A 22,812-nucleotide genomic window follows, 5' to 3' on the forward strand; every position below is an offset into this window, starting at 1 on the left:
GCTCGACGCCCCGATGTGCCACCTTGGCACCACCCCGGCCGAAGCCGTGATCGGCTCGTCGCACCAGGGCCGCGGCGTTGTGATCACTCGCGGCCGAGTACGCTGTCATACTGTCGGGGTGTCTGTTGTTAATTTGAAGTGATCCGCATATCATCTAAATATGGCTCGAAACAATAGGGTAATATTGCCCCGGACACTTCACTCGATTGTGACATGTTCTCTAGTTCGAAAAGAGCTTCCGTGTCTGAAGGGGCGTGTCAGTACGGCCCACCGCGTGTTTTCAATGGCGAATGCCTGGGGTGACGTCACGGACAGGAGATGCAGCCAATATGGCGACTACTTGGATGTTGTCAAATGAGACTTCCGCAACTTTATGCATGGATGACGCGCTCTCCGCTCATATTTATTCTTTTGTGTAGACATTGAAGTGAATAATGTTAGATGTATTTTTCATTTCAATATCTATTTTATAATGTTTATTGGGATGACACTTGACCTTTAAGTTTAACCAAACCACCCTCCCAAAACTCCCACCAATGCAAATATAGAAACACTGATTTGTATACCATAGTAGGCCGACTTAAATGGTAAAAAGGTTGTTTGTGCCAAATATCATTAAATATGAAGAATAATGTGGCGTTCGCAATGCCCATTCGTCACCTCGCCAGTGGCTAATCGAAACAGGACGTGGCAAATGTTGCCCACCTTTGCTCCACTGGCGAATCAAAATTGCCCGCATCAAAACTCAAGAATATAATACTCAAATCTGAGTACTGCATTTTAAAGATACAGTGGTTTCATATTAACTTAATATTAATACTTAACTAAAGTTTCCGTTGCTGTTAAAGCAACCGCCGGATCACAAGATTCAATGTTTTTGCAGGCTCGGAAATTTTTCCCAGCACTCAAATGTTTACTTTGCAAACGTTGTTGAATTGATATCTCAGTGAATCAAAAATGTAAATGCCGTATTATTGTGCCCATTCTCCATCCAATGAAATATTTTCTTTCAGACGAAACAGTTTTGAATGCAAGGTAATACACAAACGCACACAAAATTGCATTTTTAATGCCGTTTGCTGTCAGCTTTCAATAAATGCAAGATTGCCTTTAGATTGTTTACTCTTTTATTTTCATTTCATCATTCTGTTTATTGAAGCTGCAATTTTTGAGAGCAACAGCTAACACAGGTGTCAGGAAGAGTTCTGTTGGCAAGAATAACTACATGCAAAAAACTAGTGAGGAACTTGGCCTTTCTTCTTGATGACGTGCTCCATTTCCGCAATATTGGTCGTGTCCAGGCGGGCATCATACTTGGCCAGGATTTTTAAAACGGGCCTCAGCCTCATCCACCATTGTTCCTTTGGAATACGGTGTCTGCAGACGAAAACAAGCGTAAAAGGGAAAATCTAAACAGTGCGTTGACGTCAACTTTTAGGTCTTCAGATGCAATGGGATCGTCGGTCAGGAACTGGGTTTAATTGACAGAGACACAAACGTTTGCCTATCCAGCAAGAACGACTTGGCAAGTTTCTCTTTGTGCGCCACCTGCCCGAAAACTCATGTACGGTATCTGAACTGACAAACAACATCTTACTCAAAGTCGACATTCTCTTTCAGCTCTGTCAGAGGCTGGAAGATCAAAGACCTCTTCTTCATGCCCAGCACACACGCAGAATCTGGAGAATTGGCGAAGATGCGGCCTGGAGATTTCAAATTTAAAACACACATTAGAACAGCTACAACTTGTCATCAAGAATCTAGTCTTCATTTCAGCAAATTTTCTTCCACTTCTCACCATGTCGATAGCATTCCTTCAGTTTGTCGGTCAACCATAAAATAGACTTGATCCCCATTTTCGTCGCAAAATTCCTATCAAAGGGGCTGGGGGTTCCGCCCTACAGTTACAGAATATTGTTTTTGTTGTATTCATGGAACTGAACGTGAATTCACATTTAGCTGTTGCCCTTCTAACGATGCCATACCTGTTGCATATGTCCGAGTACATTCTTCCTACAGTCAAATATACCCTTTCCCTCCTCGGAGTACAGATTGAAGAGAACATCCGTGGTGTAGTTTTCATTGCATTTCTCATTTCTGAAGAAAAAAAAAGAAGAAGGGCAATGTACCTTCAGAAAATATCTGGGGAAAAAGGGGGATTTTGTTGGAAAATTGATTTCCTCCAAACCTCAGAATGAGACCTCTCTTCACTGTTGTCTTCATCTTCTCTGTCAGATGCTCCACATTCATCTATAAGCAAGTTGAGCAGGAAAAAAAACGGACTTACTGTAATTCAATGGACTAATAGCAAATGCGCGATGCCATTTTTGCCAAAATGAGCCAAAATATGCAAACAAATAAAGGCCCTTTTCTGTCATATGCTTAATTGTTCAAGATGAGGACAACAAATTGAAGATGGATTTCCATTTGATCTGTTATGATGTAACGACGTGATTTGGGTCAATCACTATGGAAGGAAATATATGCCACCTGGATTTGAATTAAAAAGGCCACTGAAAATTTTAGGATGTAAAATTCACATTGTTATTTCAAAGTGATCACATTTTCCATAGCTGTATTTCAGTTTAACTTTTCAATGCTAACGGATTCGCCATATGAAAAAAATGTAACCTTTAAAATTCAAACGGAATATTTTCAGTCTCCTGAGATTCAACAGGCTACAATTCGCTGTCTGAAATTCACTGTCTAAATTCAGTGTTAAGAAGGCAGGGTTACCTCAGGTCAGAACCCAACACCCAGCCAATCCAGTCACGCTTTCTTAGTGTGTGACGTCACGTGACTAAGAAAGCGTAACTTAATGCTTTATGGTCATATTTTAAGAACGCTACATAAAATTAGCCTTTAAATGAAACTGCCTAGGTAACTTGAATTGTCATTGTCACATTTGTGGTGTACTGCATATCCTTCCACTCAGACCTTCAGGTCCTTAATGTTGAAAGGTTCCTCAAAGATGTAAGCATTATCAGCTCCAGCTGCTAAGCCTGCCATGGTTGCCAGGTAGCCACAGTATCCTCCCATAGTCTCAACAATGAACACCCTTCGCTTGGTACCAGCTGCTGATTGCTTAATCAGGTCACAGGACTAAAAGGAATAAAGAGGAGAGAAAGAGGAGCATATTATAACCATATAAAATGTTTGCTTATCTTTTTTGTTATTGTGTGAAAAGAAGTATACAGAGGTTATGGTGTTAAGAGCAGTGTCTGAGCCAATACTGAAGGCAGAACCAGGAACATTGTTTGACACAGTAGCAGGAATGATGACGAGAGGGATGCAGAATTCTTCAAAGTTCTGTCTAGCCTGCACCATCTCCAGACCCCCAACAAATGCCTATGTTGAGAACAAAAAGGTCGATTTAAAGCAGATAGTAACTTTCATTATTAAACAGAAATAGCTTTTGATCTTATGGACATTTAAATACAACAGTGCACGGGCAGCTTTCGTAAAATATTAACACTGCTCCTCACCTCAAAGCCTCCAATAAGGACAAGAGCATGAATGTTGAACTTGGTGATGTTCAGACTGATCTCCTCCATGAGTTTAGTTGGGAGGGTTCTTTGCAAAAAGTAACAAAAGAATCATGGTTACACACGGAACATTTGACAAATATTACAAGAAGTATCAATGTCTCACTCTCAGAGCATTGACTCGATCGCAACTAGACTGTCCGGGTTTTCTGAGAAGACATTTCGCGTCTCATCTGGGCAGGTATCAATAGTTGATGCGAAAAGGCTCAGTTCGGATAACATGAACCTCCCTTGCTTGGATGAGGGGCGAAATGTCCTCTAAGACATCCAAAACCGTCCAGTTCTGATCGATTCAATGTCCTGACAATGGAATGACCTGTGAATGACCCAGATAAACGAGTATATTCACAAGCATATTACCGTCTCACCTCTTAGTACCAAGGAGGGAGCCACCCTTTCCAATCCATCCGGCTACTCCGGTCCAACCCATGGGCTCGATCTGTGCAAAGAAAACAGGTTAGCCCCCATCAAATAGATCTTGTACAGGCAATGCATTTCTACCTCTATGAATGTGACATAAGAAGAAATTACCTGGCCGTGGGCTAAGCCATCAAATCCGTCATGCACTGCCAGCATTTGGTGACCTTGGAGTAGGCCAGTTCTGACAACAGAACGAACCGCAGCGTTCATTCCGGCACACGGGGCTCCCACGTTTAGTACAGCTATGTTGATATTGCTCTGGTTGGTCCACATCACATCCACAGAAACATTTGTCAGACTTACAGGATCGAGTGGGTCGTATAAAAAAAAACAAAGCATGATACAGATCTTGCCTTGGTATCTGGAGGATGAATGTGGGACAGCATTTTGTAGGTGTTCCAATTGTGTTCGAAGCTCCTATTCTCAACAAGTTGCAGACATGCACAGACATTGACGACTCAGTGCAACACTTTCCAGTGTTGAATTATAGAGCACAAAAGTGGATGACTCACTTTCCCCTGAGTTTCACTGCATCTTCAAACCTTTTTTCAGCCATAGCTTTGGTGACGTCCTTTGTCTAAGAATGTGAGAATACTGATGTTCTGCATCCATGTTTTTCTCAAATATGTGGCGTAGTTAATACTTGTTTTGTAAGTATTTTGATCACGCTGTGGTTGACATACCACTTGCACACACTCCATAAGAGGCAGTCTGACAGCCATGTTTCCTGACAAGCTGACCACACTTGCAGGAGTTTCAGGAGTGGCCTCCAACAGGGCCATCACTGCTTGCATACCCATCCTGCTGGCCTAAATGATCATAGAGCAGACTTATTAGAGAACCCAACATGCAATAGATTATATCATCTATATTAAGTCATGGATGAGTACCAGGATTCTGTCAAAGGCTGAGGGTGTTCCACCTCTCTGCACATGGCCCAAGACGGTGGTACGGGTGTCGAAGCCAAGCCTTTTTGACACCAACTGAACAGAAATGGATTTGTGAGTAGTGATGTCTTCTAAAATGAAAAGAAAAGTCTTGTAAACTAAACGATGTCACTGACCTGCCTGACATACTCACAGCTGATGGGTTGGCCATTGAGGTCGATTGCTCCCTCTGCTACAATGATAATGTGCAAGCGGTTGCCAAGCTGCCTTTGCTAAAAGAAAAGAAAACAACAAAAAAAAGTTACATCAACAACAAGCAGTTTTTTTTTTTTTTTTTTTTAATGAAACGTCTGTTTATGCAGGATCAAATCAAATTTACCTGAGTCAGTCTTCTGCACAGATGCTCCTCCCAGTCCTTTTCTGGGGGCATCTCTGGAATAAACACCCAGTCAGCAGCACATGCCAGAGCGGTCACCAGGGCCAGGTAACTGTGAGTCAGTGGTGAAGAGCTTGGGTCTTGTTTGTGGAAACACTAACACTATGACAGGTATTCAAAAACTGAATTTGGCGGATGGTATGGTTTTGACGAGTAAAATGTTCTGGACAAAAGTATCCATAGTAGCAAAACAATGTCAGTTTCCAATAAAAAGGAAGTCTCTCCAATTTGGTTTGTTCTGTTTTGCTTCTTTTTTTATCTGAAACATGAGAAAATGGCATTATCGTTGCTTTTGAGATAAAAACAACAACAACAACCATTTGGAGATACAGTTGAACCCTCAAAGTTGAAATTATTTGTATCTAGGTTGACTTCCAATACATAGTAATTTCACGTTAAAATTTTGCAACTGTGTGTTGAGCATGGTCACTAACCACTGAATAGCACACATTTCTAACTTGAGAGTATTACTATGTTCAATCGCAAAACGAGCAAAGTATGCTTTTTTGCTCCACATTTAAAAAAAAAAATCTTTTATCCAAGCTTACAATACAAGCCCCTTAAAAACTCGTGTAAATGGAAAGAAGTTAATTCCATTTACGTTCATTCAATATTCACAATAATCAATATTTAGTGCCATTGCTTAGTGCCACTTAGTGTTAATATTATGTTGTCACAGGCCACATTATAGTCAAGGTTTCCGTCAAAGGAGTATTATGAAAAATAAATGTACAACCAACTCAACCAGCTATCAACACATCCTATTTTCATGTCCATAAAAAAATATTGTATCAATTGTTTTCAAATTAGAAGTCAAGTATACTTGTTTGTTCAAGTATCATCCAATTCATTGTGAAAAAGCATCCGGTAACAAGAAAAAAAAAGTTTGATCATTATTAACAGTGAAGACAATCTGAAATTTTGGTTAAATTTTAAACAAGCAAAAAAAATTCCTCTAGCGGGCTGGGTCTGACCCCCGGTCTGAGAGTTTAGGCATAGTGTATCTGTCCTTAATTTTACTGTACAGTGAGGCAAAAAATTACTTCTGTGAAGAAAGTGAGAAAAGTTGCTCGAGATTTAAAGCAAATGTTTATACGGGGGTTTAATGTGAAACAAAAACAGAAATTGTGTGTTGGCGTGGATATTATAGCACATAAGTAAACCATATGAAATATTATAAAGACTTATTTGCTGCTGCAGAGCAGAACCTATCACGATTATGACCACCAAGCTTTGACCACGACTGATGCAGCTGCTCACACAAAGGCTGGACTCACCCGCAATGCCTCCCCATTACCTCCAAGATGAATGTCCTCTGGTGACTGTATATGAACACAATTAATATGTTAGAAAACCTCTTGTTCTGTGTTTAAATCTCGTGTGCATTATATTACTGTATCAGAAAAGTTTCAGGACTGGTGCCACAAAGAATATACAGTGGATCCGAACGAGTGTGAACATCAATAGAAAAAAAATCTATAGATAAGTGATGATTGTAATCGCATTGAAAATGAAAAAAAAAGACAAAATAATTTTTGAATAAGCGTGAATAAACTGCCACTTTTCAGGGTTGGACCCCCCCCCCCAAAAAAAAAAAGAAAAAAACAAAATGAAAAAAAAATTGACCAAAATTTGAAAACTAAAAAAAAATTGTGGACAGGTGAATCTGGAGGTTCACGCAGGTAAAATACAAAATTGTTTTCCAAGAAGTAATCCACATGGAGCAAAACGCATTCCTCTCGTTCCTCTTTGCCACACCTTCATGGACCATGGGAAGGATCTTGATGTCATCCACCACTTCAAAACATAAACCCTTCATAAACTTCTTGTGCTTGGGAAATGGGGGGTGGGGGGAGGGGTGGGAGAATCACACAGAGCCAGGTTGGGCGAGTTGGGAGGTTGCTCGAAGTATGACGATGTTCTTCTCAGCTAGGAACTGTCAGATCCTCAGGGCATCGTGAGGAGGCAAGTTGCCGCGGTGAACCAAATGCCACAAGATTTCTTTGTAGATATCCTGGTTGACCATCTGCACCGTAGTGAAGGGGAAAACTTGCTATTTGTAGCGGGGCTTTTGAATATTCTGTATCATGAGAGATTCCAGTTGTGGAACATTTCTGACACATTGTATGATATCTATGTATAAGTCTACCTCTGTGCTGTGGTGGCAATGGCATCCACTATCTCCATGATGCGATGCAGGGCGGAGTCTGTGCCTATGGTCATGTCAGTGCCGCAGAAGTCATTGTCAATGGAACCCACCATGCCCACAATGTTGAGGTGGGACGATTCCTTTGCTTCATTTGTTGTGATCTTCCCTGCGCACGGGTTAAAATGACAGCGGTCTCAGACATTTTGAATTACCATGACAGACGATCGAGAATCCTTTGGAGGCTCTGACCGCTCACCAGCTTTGATTAAATCTCCCAGTAGCCCACTCCATTCAGTTCGGAACTGGTTGGCACCTGTGAGACTGCCATCACCTCCAATGACACACAGGTTGGTGATGCCCAACTTGACCAAGTTATAGGCTGCCTTGGTACGACCCTCCTTGGTGCGGAAGTCCTGGCAGCGGGCACTTCCAATCACAGTTCCACCCTGAGGAATGGTAAACACCAGGCTCAAGGAGGTAGAGAGGCAGACCTGTCATTCTAAGATACATGAGTGACTTTGGCTGTTGAAAGTTCCCTGGCATTTGAATGCCCATTTCATTCCCATATACAATTACACCGTTGAAGCTAAAGTTTTGCTCGGATTACTCACCAAAAGGTTACAGTGCGAGCTAACTGTCACAGGTTAAAAATAGTGATTAGATAAGAGGTGTCTCTGGCAATCTCAAGCAATCTCATGGTGAACATTTTACTGGTCCTGTGCATCATAGATTTTTCTTTTTGTCATACTTACTGTATATTGTGGATTTTGTGCTATTTAGTGGGATTTTGCAGTGAGTGTTTTTCCACACGGACTGATACAGCTGACTCAGGTAACAATAACCGCGAGCCATGAAGGAAGAGTGATTTAAAGAGAATGTGAAAGGTATAGCAGCATTTCACACTTACTAAAATAAGCTAAAGTCTCATTCAAAAGTACAACTGTCTTAAGTTATGCAACTGCATGTCTGCGGTAAAATGAATATCGTTAGCTAATTGGATATAGTCTACCAGTTACTACTAGTTAACCCTTAACAGGTAGTTTGGATAGAGGGAGGATGGAAGCAGCAGCTGTGGTGCTCTTTCAAATCACTTTAGTAAAAAAACAGTCTAGACGGGCTTATATTTACCTGACCCGTAGACTACCTTAACTTGCGTTGTCACTCAGCACACAATCTGGCTAAAGCTAAAAGACAGTAAAAGTAAACTAAAAAGGGATTGGGGATTGATTAAGGAGAAAGTGAAGCACTTGTTTCTTGTCACGCCTTCCATTCCAAAAATGCCTGCACCTCCTCAGACGACCACGGAATAAAAGATGCTTTAAGCCCAGTGGTCAAAGCCGACTGGACCGGAGCATCAAGTGGAGTTGTCGATGCACACCCAAAAATTGAACAATTGCTCAAGAGGATGTCCAGAACAACAAGTCTCTGTTGGTGTTTGATGCTGTGTAGTTTGCATATTGTACTTCATCATATTTTTTTTAAACTATAAAAATATTCCAGGTTCCTAAAGAGAGGGTTTTGGTGAGAATAAAAGCGATAAGTGTGGGTATTCGAAAGGAGGCTCACTGGTGCCATTCATCTTCACGTACTCTACCCAGCGTGTACGTGTGTTCATGTACATACTGGTCACAAACGTCACTTTTTTTTATCCCCAGGAACATTATACATTATGAATACGGTTAAGTATTGATGTAAAACACAATTTTGTTGCATTCTATAATTTATATGGCTTGAGGCAGCGCAGCTCACTGAATCCAGAAAAGGTTTTTTTTTCCCCGTGAAAGAAAGCTCATCAGCGTTTTGACTGCCTGTAAGTTTCCACATTATGACAGTGATTCAGATTTTGAACCGCAGCAAAACCATTCGCAGACTGATCGGCCATTCATGAAAACAAATTTGTCAAACCGCGCTCCAGTTCAGCCTTTGTACGCCGTGACAGTAAAAGTTACAAGTCACCGCATTTAGAGGAATGCCGCCGCCTGTCAGCCAATCACATGGGAGAGCTGTCACGGACCTCCTCGACCTGCGTTTCAGGACCACATGGGAAAAGGTGCTGAGGAACGGTGCCATTGTCATCGCCTGGCCTCTAAATATTGTACCGGGAAAGCGATCACACAAGACGAAAAAAGCCTGGTTGGGGTAGAACTGGTACAATGGAAAAGGGGCAACTCGAATGCCACAGGAATCGCAGTGTAGAATGTGAGCATGGCAATCCCAAATCAACCAAAATAATCTCTGCACTTCACATGCATAAAGTCCTTCATTCGGATTTTCTCTACTGCTGGGGGATCTGGAACATAACCCCTGCAAGAAATGAAGAATTGATGTACTTGAATGAGATTTCCCCTTACCAGTTGCAACATCATTGACACACTTTCCCAAGTAGCAGGCCGAATGTTGTCTCCACCGTCCACCAGGCCCTGATAACCCTGTCAATAAAACGAGAAACAGAGAGAGAGCGTGCGCATTATCACCTTAGACGTAGATTTTCTTGGTGCTCATTCTTGGTTGTAGGACCTTTCCACATCATGTGGCCTTCATCTTTAGTAAGGGAGCACCTCAGTGACCAGAGCCGTTGCTAAAGTGTCTGTCTTTGTTATTATACGTCACCACCACTTCTTCCTTGTTGTTTGATAGGTTCATTTGTAACATTTTTGTGTCTGACGCTGACTGGCTTTGAATCTGACTTCCAGGATTTGTTTCTTTCATGATCATCATTTTGACAGTGGCTTTAAATTTGAACTATGACCAATAACATAAAACATAATCCAAGCAGAATTTACCTCATGGACAAAATAGACTTTGGCTCCAGTGTGTATTCCCATTCGAACTGTGGCCCTCACAGCTGCATTCATTCCTAGAGGACACAATGTTCATTATCATTGCTTCAATGCTACTGAAAAAGATGTAGGTAGAAAGCATTTGTATTTTATGCACAGTATATATACACAAGTGTAACATTTAACAATCATTTGGTAGTATTTAAAATATATTACTATATTGCCATGCAGATGACCACCATTTCTTCATAATAAGTTGCTTTACAGTTAACATTTCGCCATACTCTGATATCGGCTAGTGACAAGTCTAGAGTGTAGCTCTCCTCTCATTCTAAATTAGCTGGGATAGGCTACATCTCATGAGGACAAGAAGCATACTATAGAACACTGAATATCACTCCAGCCAGCGCCTTAGGAGCTCATCAAATTATGAGATTTTATTTAATTTGTCCCAAATCTGTTATTTAGTCATTACAAATACTGTATATCTATGTTAATCAATCCATGCCAGCAATGTACAGTGACAGGTAGAACAATCAAACACGCAATTCAATTAAATGGCAGAGGATACATCAAACAGCAACATTTGGATACACACATTTCTTGAATAGCGTAAGTCACAGCTTCCTGCAAGTAAGTCAGCTTTGTATTCAATTAAACAGGCCCATATATCACACTGATTTTACTTACACTTGGAAGTAAATTAAGAACGATCATCACTTTTTGTGACATCTTTATTTGGTCCTCTGTTGTGAGATTTACAGTCTTCATCTTTTTCTTTCGGCTTGTCCCGTTAGGGGTCGCTACAGCGTGTCATCTTTTTCCATCTAAGCCTGTCTCGTGCATCCTCTTCTCTAACACCCACCATCCTCATGTCCTCCCTCACAACATCCATCAACCTTTTCTTTGGTCTTCCTCTCGCTCTTTTGCCTGGCAGCTCCATCGTCAGCACCATTCTACCAATATACTCAGTCTCTCACCTTTGCACATGTCCAAACCATCTAAGTCTGCTCTCTCTAACCTTGTCTCCAAAACATAAAACTTTGGCTGTCCTTCTAATGAGCTCATTTCTAATCCTATCCAACCTGGTCACTCCGAGCGAGAACCTCAACATCTTCATTTGTGCCACCTCCAGTTCCGCTTCCTGTTGTTTCTTCAGTGCCACCGTCTCTAATCCGTACATCATGGCCGGCCTCACCACTGTTTTGTAAACTTTGCCCTTCATGCTAGCAGACACTCTTCTGTCACATAACACACCAGACACCTTTCGCCAGCTGTTCCAACCTGCTTGGACCCGTTTCTTCACTTCCTGACCACACTCTCCATTGCTCTGTATTGTTGACCCCAAGTATTTGAAGTATGTTGTGAGATTTACAGTATCTAATGTAAAACGGGTGTATTGACTCAATAAAGTTTGGTAAAAACTGCTTTTGAACAAGTGGCGTTTGCGTACACCACTGCATGCGTGGCTTCCTCCCTCACTCTGAGACCGCACACGTAGGGTTAAATGAAGACTAAGATCTCTTGTCCATAGGTGTCAATGTGACTATCAATCATTGTTTGTTTATATCTGCGATGCGATCGGCTGCTGAGCGGTCCAGAGAATACCCTGTCTCTCCCCAAAAGTGCAGCTGGGGACACCTATAGCGCAAATGAGGACAAGGGCTATTAAAACTGGACAGATGGATACTTTTTCATTGTATATAAACAAACAAGACACGCTCGACTTTTTTGTGACAATCACGACATTCTCTCAACTTTATAGAAATGAAGAAAATGTCATAAAGTTACAGTGAAGGCAGTTGCTGCGCTTTTGTTACTCAAGGGTCGCTTAAAGGGCAGGATGTGGATAGACTGACTTTGCAGGCGCGAAGAGGATCTTGCCTTATGTTACAAACAAGAACAGAGAAGAGTTGGGTCCCTCGCTCACTTTACTTCAGAGGTTTAATAACACATGACAGAGAGGTCATGATTCTATAATTAGCGATAAAAGCAGATCCTGCGTCGCAGAGAGATGAGCAAGAGAAGTTCTTCAAACGGAAGGCTGATGTGAAACTTTCTGGGGTGTGAAAATTGGTCAGTGTGGAGGATTGCCAGTTGAGGATGTCTGCGAGAATTCATTAAGGCTGGAAAAACTCAAAGCGGGAGACATCGCGGTGCCATATGCATTGGCAAGTAAAAGGTCAAAGGTGAAATCAGGAGAAATGTCAGTGGAAAATTGGCCTCACTTCATGAAATAGTAAACTGTTCAAAATAGTTAAGATTTCTTGGGGGGGGGGGGGGGATACACAGGTGAAATTGATTGCCAAGAGCATCTTTTGTTGCTGCTGGAATCCTTCAAGGCAGATTTCATAATCATTTATCACCTGTTGAAATAAACGCCTGCCTCTAAACAGATGGCTCGTGAAATCTTTTTGAATTTACCCAAACAGCTGCACTTTAGTCTCAACCTCTGGCTTCCCACAAACGGCCTCTGCACGCCGCACGCTGAAAATCCCACCACTTACCCTGGGCGTCGCCCCCCGAGGTCAGCACCGCAATCGCCCGACCTTTCCCCATTTTGGTGGGGTCAGCTGGACCAATTTCTGCCATTGTCTCGGAGCCGAAGCTGGCTGAGGAAGAGAGTCCTTCACGGTGAAAAAAAGCCCCGCAGCCCTTCCGCACAAGGATCCTCTCACGTCTAACTCGGATAGTCGCAGCGTTTGCAAATGTTGCCCAGCTGACATACGATGAGGCACACACACAATTGCCAACATATTTCCGCACGCTCACATTTCAAACCCTTCATGCTGAATCAGAGGGGATGCAACGGGGGTTATTTTTGTAACATTTCTGTATATCAACTGCGTGAGTTATTTTGAACACCATACTGTCAAATCTCATAAATCCATTGTCACAAAAGCCGTGTGAGTGATTATCTTTACTACTGAGATGAAGTAATGTCGCATATGAATAAATGTGTGACAGTAAAAGAGAGAGTCATTAAAAACTAAAAAACAAAACATTGATGCTTGAATTTATTTGCAAGAACTCAGAATTGTATGCAAGTGAAACAGAAAATGTTTCATATTTCATTTGATTTTTATTGTTATTGATTTTTGACACTTTTTTTCCTTTGCACATTGATCTGGTTGTTGCACGAGAATGAATCCACAACCCTTGTTCAAGGCATCACTGGTATCTATCCATCCATTCATTTTCTTCACCCCTTATCCTCACGAAAGTCGTGCAGAGTGAGAGAGCCTATCTCAGCTACCAACGGGCAGGAGGCCAGCCAATCGCAGGGCACAAAGAGACAAACAGTCGCACTCACGATCACACCTAGGGGCAATTTAGAGTGTCCAATTAATGTTGCATGTTTTGTGGATGTGGGAGGAAACCAGAGAGGAAACCCACGCAGGCATGGGGAGAACATGTAAACTCCACACAGGTGGGTCTGGGATTGAACCCAGGACCTCAGAACTGTGAGACCAACGCTTTACCATTTGACCCACCGTGCCGCCACATCACTGTTAATGGAATTTAATTCCCCCCCTCAAAAAAATAAATAAATAATTGTGCATAGTAGTTTGAATCAGTTATGTCGTGTGTAATCCAGTTATGGGTAAAACTTTGAAACAAATGAGAAAATTTTACTCCACTCTGATCACAGTTTATGTTGCTTGAATAGTCCAGTATAACAAATAAAATTGCAGATAACATTAACAGTTTAATTCAATCATAAATCAATGCAGGCAGCATCATAAATTTTTGGTGGGAGAATATTATTTGCAGTTTTTGGAAAAAAAACAGCTCCTTCTAAATATACCCTTCTAAATATATTAGAATTATTTGTTTTTAACTGTCTTAAAAAACACACACATAATCCACGACCATATACATTTTGGCCACTTGGGAGCAGCAAAAACAAGTAGGCCACTGTAGAAAAAGTCACGGGAAATTGTCTGATGCTTGTTCAAGGCTGCATTAAAATATATATTTTTTTAATTCTTAGATGCTTGTGATAGTTTTGTAGCATTTTCATTTAAAACAGATCGCAGTGGTGAAAAACAAAGAAGGCGATCCGCAGTGGGCTGGAGCAAGAATTTGAGAGATAATAGTTGAATGTTTGATTAACAGAGGTGGCAAAAGTACACACATTCTATACTGAAATAGAAGTAAAGATACTTTACAAACAATGATATCCACTTAAAAGTGGTGTTTTATAGTAAAAGCACTGATTATCATACATGACATAACTGCATTTTTGACCGTCACCTATCATGTTAAAATGATTTTTAGAAAAATCTTCACTCTCTGCCCCTGTTTTATGGCTCTAATTGAATGTAAATGACGATATTATAATTTGTCGGTGTGACAAGAATAGCCAATTAGAGACAGAAGGTGTGACCAAATATCGAGTACATCATTTGCACACTTGCACGCCACACACTGCCTCCGCAGGGATGCACAGCAGCCTCTCACAAAGGAAAATGATAAAGTTTCTTGGTGTTATTATTTAACTGGTGAGGAACAAAAGTTCAACAGAAAGAATTCGATGACTCTTGATGCAAATCAAGGGTAGACATACATATAAATCGGTGGTGGCTGAGCTCAGAAAACAACTGGTGTGTCACTGTTCTAACTGGGTCATTGGGTAAGTTGATGAAGTGTCACATATTTTGAGTGATTATAGTCCCAAAAATACATCACACTGGTAACACTTCATTATTGGCAATACAGTGGACCCTTGCCCATTCGCGGCACTCCATATTTGTCTCTGATTGGTTGATTTTCCTCAGGCGCTGTGCTTTTTGAAAGTCAAAATAAACGTAAATGGTGGGGCAAGAGAGCGCTGATTTTTTTTTCCACTTACCATTTTTACTCATGTACTATTTTCAGGTTTTAACAGTTTTAACAAATTTGACAAAAAAAAAAAAAACCTGACTTTTGTTCAATTACAAACTCACCCTTTCTTCTTCTTTTCCTTTCGGCTTGTCAAGTTAGGGTTCGCCACAGCGTGTCAACTTTTTCCATCTAAGCCTGTCTCGTGCATCTTCTTCTCTAACACTAATTGCCCTCATGTCTTCCCTCACCACATCCATCCACCTTTTCTTTGGTCTTCCTCTCGCTCTTTTGCCTGGCAGCTCCATCCTCAGCACCCTTCTACCAATGTACTCACTCTCTCACCTCTGAACATGTCCAAACCATCTAAGTCTGCTCTCTTGGACCTTGTCTCCAAAACATCCAACTTTGGCTGTCCCTCTAATGAGTTCATTTCTAATCCTATCCAACCTGCTCACTCCGGGCGAGAACCTCAACATCGTCAGATCTGCTACCTCCAGTTCTGCTTCCTGTTGTTTCTTCAGAGCCACCGTCTCTACTTCGTACATCATGGCCGGCCTCACCACTGTTTTATAAAGTTTTCCCTTTATCCTAGCGGAGACTCTTCTGTCACATAGAACACCAGACACCATCCGCCAACTGTTCCACCCCGCTTAGACCCGTTTCTTCACTTCTTTACCACACTCTCCATTGCTCTGTATTGTTGACCCCAAACTCAAACTCACCCTTTCAATACTGAAACTGCAGACACCTACACACAGAAACAAAGTATTCGGACTTCAGTATCTCCCAAACTGTGTACACATCCGCATAATGTAAATAATTTGTTTGTCAAGCAATTTCCCTTAGCCTCTTGAAACAGTGAATCTTTTTATCGCAAAGGCTAAACTTCATAGTAAAAGTTTGTTGTCAGAACACTAGCAGGTACTGTATGTATACTCACGTGTACCACTATGATTGAAACACCTTTAAAGTAAATGCTGCATTTTTAGCTCATGTCCTCTATGGAGGTCATGATTATTTATCCCTTCAGAAGGATGACGTCCATCACATACTGTACATCCCAGTGGACAAAAACAAACACATCTCAACAAGTCGTTTCACATTTTTTTTTCTTCCCTAAGTTGCATCTCTCCAAGCCCCGGCATCTTGTTGAGGGACATGCAGGCCTCTCCTGAGACTCAGCCCTGAAGCGATCAATAAGGCCATTTCCAGATAATCACCCCTCCCGTCTTCCTGGACAGTGTTAACACTTGCACAGCCTGTAATAAACCATATGGATCAATACGACAGCAGTTCTACATGGAACTTTTCCACTTCGGCTAATGCAGTAAAATCTGAACTAGATTTGGGCACAATCTGACCTTCTTTCTGCTCCAGTCGTCTGGATCCCACCAAACCTGTCAAATTCACCGAGTGAAGCAGGCAGGTTACATAATCTCATACGGTTCTCACTGACTGACTGACAGCACATCTCCATTGGGGTATGTTTTGTTCTGAAATGTGCAGCATTAAAATTGTAAAGGTTTATCTTTAGTCCCTTTTATTTATGAGAGACACTTAACTGACATGAGCTGTTACGAAATGTCGAGTTTTTCAAAATTCTGTTTAATAATCCATTTTGAAAGTTAAAAAAAAAAAAGTTCAACAGATTTAGATCACCCCATTCCTGACTTTTTCCTTGCCCTTCCCACACACAGGAAAAATGTAATGTAAATGTTATTTTGTCTCGTAGCCCCTGTAATAAAAACATTTGATCACAAAAAATATATTATAATTTCATTTTTGACAATTAAAAAATATATATATAACTTTATAAACATTTTTTTAATGTGGATAGTGTGAGGTCACACAACTCTGGACTTGCCCCAGGCCACCATGTTGGAGAGGGACACAATACGTTCGTGTCACGTCCCATCGGAACGAGAGGTAGGACCCAAATGCAGGAACTCGGAAGACGCAAGGTAGTTCAAGAATAGACACGTTTATTGTATGCAGAGTTCGGGGATCGAGCAGGCAGTCCGGTGCACGGGGAAACAATGCAGGCAGAAGTGTCAAGGAGTCAGGCTTACAAGGTTGGTCAGAGAACGGACGGAGGTCGGTACACACAGGTTCAGTCAGGAGTACGAGAGTGCTGGAACAGGACATAAAGCTCAACGAACTGGTGGAGGACCAGTCGTCACCGGGTCCTCTATATACAGGGGATGATCAGCCCGCATGAGGCACAGGTGTGCGCCTCCCAATCAGCGCAGCCGCGCGGGCACCCGCACAGCTCATGCTGAAGCGGCAGGATCATGACAGTACCCCCCCCCCCTCAAAGGCACGGCTCCCAGACGTGCCTAAACGAAAAAACAGACAATAACACAGGCAGGGGTGGGCGGAAGGGGGTCCGGAGGAGGGCACGCCCCCCCCTGAACCCCAGACTGGTGGCCATCCAGGCCACCAAACAAGAGGCGTCCGGGCGGACAGGTCAGGAGGACGACCCGGACGCCAAGCACCAGGGTCCCCACGGGGCGACTCGGGCAGACGACCTCTGTGAGGAACCAAACGGCGATGCAGGAACCAGAACGAGGCAGGCCACTGCTCCAGACGAGAACCTCCCACGCCGTCGTTGCAAGACGACCAGGGATTGGTCGCCAATGAGGCCAGGTCCTGAAGCGGCTGGGCGAACTCAGGAGTGAAGAAGATGATGGAGAGCAGGACCAGAGCCATGACCGCCACCCCGAAGTCTCTCCAGCTCCTGGGTGGCTCCACAGAACTCCCCAGCGCCTGCTGGACAGGAACAAGAGAAGGCGGCGCCAGTACCGCCCCCTCCTGGACAGGAACGAGAGAAGGCGGCGCAAACTGACTGGGGTGAAAGATCGGACGAGCAGATTCATATTCAAATTCGTCGGAGTCGTACTCAGGCAGCCGGTCATACAAATCGTGGTCCTCCTCATATTCCGAAAAGTCAGAGTCCAGAAGAATATGAGGAGCCGGACGGGTCGTGTTCGGGACGTATTCATACCTCGCTGGCGGAGCGTAAGACACGGAAGTGGAGGACATCAGGGAGCCTACCCGGATTGGGCAGGCTTGGTCCTCCGGCAGACGGTCTACCTTGCGTCGGTCCCGGCGACGCCGGGTCTTTCCTGCTGGGTCCTGTACTGGCCAGTTCGTTCTGTCTCGTCCCATCGGAACGAGACGTAGGACCCAAATGCAGGAACTCGGAAGACGCAAGGTAGTTCAAGAAGAGACACGTTTATTGTATGCAGAGTTCAGGGATCGAGCAGGCAGTCCGGTGCACGGGGAAACAACACAGGCAGAAGTGTCAAGGAATCAGGCTTACAAGGTTGGTCGGAGAACGGACGGAGGTCGGTACACACAGGTTCAGTCAGGAATACGAGAGTGCTGGAACGGGACATAAAGCTCAACGAACTGGCGGAGGACCAGTCGTCACCGGGTCCTATATATACGGGGGATGATCAGCCCGCATGAGGAGCAGGTGTGCGCCTCCCAATCAGCGCAGCCGCGCGGGCACCTGCACAGCTCATGCTGAAGCAGCAGGATCATGACAGTTCGGGTACTTTTCGAGCGTGCCAACAGAAAAATTGGATGGATAACAAATGTCAAATAAAATGTCATTTCTCTATGGTGTTTGGCTGCAACAATACAGGTGGGAGGGGCCAAGTCTCATTTCACCGTTTACCAATTTGGAATGAGGGTGGGACGACTGACCATTTGTCAAAGAAGAGACAGAAGTTGTGGCTTTCATGGACTTCTTTTTCCAGGTACTCACAGTTCTGAGGAGCTGGGTTCTTTCACTGATGCCCTTTTTCATGTCAGTGGACCACTTCCACATGTACCGATCGTTTTTGTTTGTGATGTCCACTTTGTCATCGTATCGTATCTTTACCGCTACATTCAAATTCTCCCTGTTATTTGTCAACTTTTTAGCACTCGTCTTAGCACGAGAAGAGAGAAGATGGCAAAAATGTATAAACTATCTGATATTAATTGATATTGGTTACATTGAGAAAACAAACATCAGTCTCCTAGTCTTCCAATTTTGAGCCCATGTTATTCTCCAGATCTCTGGTGGACAAAAAACTAACAATCATAAAAACTAGATCATTTGACAAATTTGTACACTTATTCTTAATCCATTCATCCATCCATCCATCCATGAATTTTCTAAGCCACTTATCGTCACAAGGGGCGCGGGAGTGCTGGAGCCTATTCAAGCTGTCAACGGGCCGGAACCAGGGTACACCCTGAACTGGTTGCCAGCCAATTGCAGAGCACATAGAGACAAACAGCCGCACTCGCAATCACACCTAGGGGCAATTTAGAGTGTCCAATGAATTTTACATGTTTTTGGGTTGTGGGAGGAAACCGGAGTGCCCGGAGAAAACCCACGCAGGCATGAAGAGAACATCCAAACTCCACACAGGGCGGGCCGGAATTGAACCCGGGTCCTCAGAACTGTGAGGCCAACACTTTCCAGCTGCGCCACTGTGCCCTCCTCATTCCTAATAATTAATAATTTATTGTACACCCAGACATCGATTATTTTGTACCACTTATCCTCACCAGTGTTGTGGGTGCGCTGGAGACCATCCCAGCTCTCTTCGGGTGAGAGGTGGGGCACACCGTGAACCTGTCGCCAGCCCATTCCAGACCCACAGAAATATAGTAAAAATAGAGACAATAGGACTCTATTTTATCATGGCATAACGTAACTCTACGAGGGGGTGGGTTACATCAAGTTCTCGCGTGCAGCCGGGGGATTTAACAAAAGGGACTGCCTGCACTGCTGAGGTGAGACACAGCCGACTTTATTTTCCACCAATCACAAGTCGGTTAAAAAATTTTATTCCCGTTAAGTGTGGTGCGATGACATCTCACATGGAAAAGACAACGTGATTAAATAAAGGTGGAGCTGGCGATAACTGCAGGCAAATATAGCAAATATGTCCATCCACCTCATACAGCTATATTCTTCTTTTCCTTTCGGCTTGTCCCGTTAGGGGTTGCCGCAGGGTGTCATTTTTTTCCATCTAAGCCACTGGTGTCAAACTCAAGGCCCGAGGGCCAGATCCGGCCTGCTACATGATTTTATGTGGCTCACGAAGGCAAATCATAAGTATCATTTTTCATGATTTTTGTTTAAATCTGTACCAAAATTTGAAATTGGCATATCATAAATGATAACGTTGAGATATTACAAGCATTTTTGTGTTACCAAACAACAATGGTTGAAAAACCCATTACTCTCGATTTCTGATTCCAAAACGAGTTCATAAATTTCATTTGAAAATTTGATGAGTCGGTTTTTATGGTTTCAACATGACGGCCCTCCGAGAGGAACCATAAGTAAAATATGGTCCGTGACAAAAATGAGTTTGACACCCCTGACCTAAGCCTATCTCATGCATCTTCCTCTCCAACACCAAATGCCCTCATGTCTTCCCCCAGTCAACCTTTTCTTTGGACCACAAAGAGGAAGACTACAACAAAGACACTTACCAACCATTGAGAGTGAAATTAAATAACCAACGACAAGCTAAGGCTAGCGACGAGCTAACGTTAGCGAAAAGCTAACACTAGTGAGGCCTACATTAGACCACAAGGAGGAAGACTACAGCGAAGACCATGAGGACTTAGAGGACCCTGGACAAGTGGACACAACCCTCAACTTCAACTTTCTTCACTCCTCCCGTGTGAAACACTGCAGGGACATTAACTTAGCCTAGGTAGTATGTGAATTGTGTACCTTGTGTGTTGACTTTGTTTATCTGATTGTCTTTATTTGACAGTCTATTTTGACGATCTGCAGCCCTATGGGGGGCACAAGCCAGTGCAATCTGTAGGGTGGTCCCAAGCATGGATAAATACAAAGGGTTGCGTCAGGAAGGGCATCCGGCGTAAAACTGTGCAAACACATATAAGCGCTCATACAGCTACATCAGATTATCAAATTAAAGGAGATGACCATTCCAAATATGTATCACATTTGTACATTGGAACAAATTCTGTTAGGATTAAAGGTTAATGGCATTCATTGAAGTCAGATATTGCCCTTCTGGCCAGGATGCAGTAGGATGGATGTTCCAGCTGGATTCAACAGTCAATTGTATTGTATTGTCGTGGGGTGTGTCGTGCCGATAACAAGTTGAAATCAGAAAAAAACGTGATAGAGACAAAAAGACTAAAACGTTTGTGAAATGTGAAAAGCACACAAAAAAATAGCACAAATTGTCACGAGACTACAATAAAATCAAAATATCACAATGTATTTTCATTGTAATTGATGACTGTATTGTTTTGTACGTCATATTGTATGTTGCAGATAAAACATAAGTCTCCGGGAGTCAACTGTCAGTTGGTGGACATTGTTTGTTTTCATCGACATTGGGGACCGGCGCGCAAGGCTTTTCGCCTCATAAATCACTCACTGAACGCGTTTGCTGCAAATGTTGCCAGGTTTTACTGCAGTTTAATCAGCTCAATGAATGTTTTAATAGGCTGATATTTCAGAGCGCGAATGGCAGCGCAGTGATAAATTGTCAGGGGTGAACTCTTCCCCTCCCACCAGCACTTTTTCTTTGCCAAGAATTACTAAAGAAATGTGTGATCTGGAACCTCTTGCGTAGACAATACACGTTTATTTTAAAGTTAACAAATTCATCTGCAAACCACACCTGTTTTAATTGGCTAATTGGTAAAGCGATTTCTCTCTGCGAACGCTTCATGTTTTTCTTAATTTATTATTTTCATTTGTTCCTCTGGTGGCACGGAGAACAACTGGTTAGCACATTTGCTTCACAGTTCTGAGGACCCGTGTTCAATTCCGGCTTCGACAGCGTAGATTTTGCACGTTCTCCCCAAGCCTGCGTGGAGATGTGCCCTGCAATTGTCTGGCGACCTGTTCAGGGTGCACCCGACCCCTCGCCCGAAAATTGCTGGGATAGGCTCCAGCATGCCCGCTATCCGAGTAAGAATAACAGCTAAGGAAAATGAAGGGATGGATGGATTTTCTCCTCTGTCCTTGCTTCCATGGTATTTTTATGAATTCATCAGGAGGCCTCCATCTCACTCCCTGGCCTCCGGTATCGTTTAATATGTCTTTACCCCTCCTCTTCTCTCTGAGGATTGCACTGTTTCTCAATTTGTCATCCCTGATATCCCCCCCCTCCACCCCACATTATGTACATATCTTAATCAGCCCGTTTTCCTTCTCTCCTCCATTTCATCACCATTTCTACCGTTCTTCTTTTGACCTTCAGCTCCCCAGCTTCATTACTCTCCTCCATCTCCGTATTGCCTCCCCCCCCCTCTCCCCCATTCTCCTGACCGTAAGGTGGTAATGGAATGTAAAATCAACATGGTTGTGACATTTTGGGGATTTTACCAAGCGTCCCTTTTGCCCCTCTTGCCCAATCATGTATGGCGTTGTCTTGTGGTGCACCTTCACGTCCGTATGATACGTGGAGTGACTCTTGTAATAAGGACATGGATGGGATGATGGAGGCGGGTGGGGGCTTTAATTAAAGACCAAAGGGTCAGAGTGAATAAATCGGGTTGGGTTTTTGGAGGAAGGGAGGGGCGCAGACGGTTATCTGCTGCTGGAGTGATAAATCAACCTGCCCCTTTAGCCGCCCTCAACACAACATCACGCCACTGCATTGGGCCCCCCTCCCTTTTGCAGAAGCAATTCCGTCATGTCTTGTTAGCTCATTCGTCTTCATCAGTAGGAATGGGAGGTTCGAGCCCCCGCACCCACCACCTCACC

The 22,812-nt window shown here is 43.1% G+C and overlaps 1 protein-coding gene across 1 annotated transcript in view; it reads right to left on the bottom strand.

Moving 5' to 3' along the window:
* Positions 1–1,151: 1,151 nt before the first annotated feature.
* Positions 1,152–22,812, bottom strand: part of pfkmb (phosphofructokinase, muscle b) — an 80,383-nt gene continuing 58,722 nt past the window's right edge. The window contains exons 5-25 of the mRNA XM_061832743.1: positions 10,221–10,294; positions 9,789–9,866; positions 7,694–7,883; positions 7,438–7,603; positions 6,566–6,610; positions 5,232–5,340; positions 5,029–5,124; positions 4,856–4,948; positions 4,649–4,774; positions 4,478–4,542; positions 4,319–4,382; positions 4,077–4,223; positions 3,914–3,984; positions 3,486–3,573; positions 3,196–3,348; positions 2,938–3,102; positions 2,189–2,250; positions 1,986–2,097; positions 1,799–1,898; positions 1,598–1,703; positions 1,152–1,377 (exon numbers count right to left, since the gene is read on the bottom strand). Of these exons, the coding sequence (XP_061688727.1) occupies positions 1,236–1,377; positions 1,598–1,703; positions 1,799–1,898; positions 1,986–2,097; positions 2,189–2,250; positions 2,938–3,102; positions 3,196–3,348; positions 3,486–3,573; positions 3,914–3,984; positions 4,077–4,223; positions 4,319–4,382; positions 4,478–4,542; positions 4,649–4,774; positions 4,856–4,948; positions 5,029–5,124; positions 5,232–5,340; positions 6,566–6,610; positions 7,438–7,603; positions 7,694–7,883; positions 9,789–9,866; positions 10,221–10,292 (2,250 nt within the window). The 5' untranslated portion in view covers positions 10,293–10,294 and the 3' untranslated portion in view covers positions 1,152–1,235. The remainder of the gene's footprint in view (positions 1,378–1,597; positions 1,704–1,798; positions 1,899–1,985; positions 2,098–2,188; positions 2,251–2,937; positions 3,103–3,195; positions 3,349–3,485; positions 3,574–3,913; positions 3,985–4,076; positions 4,224–4,318; positions 4,383–4,477; positions 4,543–4,648; positions 4,775–4,855; positions 4,949–5,028; positions 5,125–5,231; positions 5,341–6,565; positions 6,611–7,437; positions 7,604–7,693; positions 7,884–9,788; positions 9,867–10,220; positions 10,295–22,812) is intronic.

The sequence above is a fragment of the Syngnathoides biaculeatus genome, chromosome 10 (assembly GCF_019802595.1).
Source record: "Syngnathoides biaculeatus isolate LvHL_M chromosome 10, ASM1980259v1, whole genome shotgun sequence".
NCBI classification, from domain to species: Eukaryota; Metazoa; Chordata; class Actinopteri; order Syngnathiformes; family Syngnathidae; genus Syngnathoides; species Syngnathoides biaculeatus.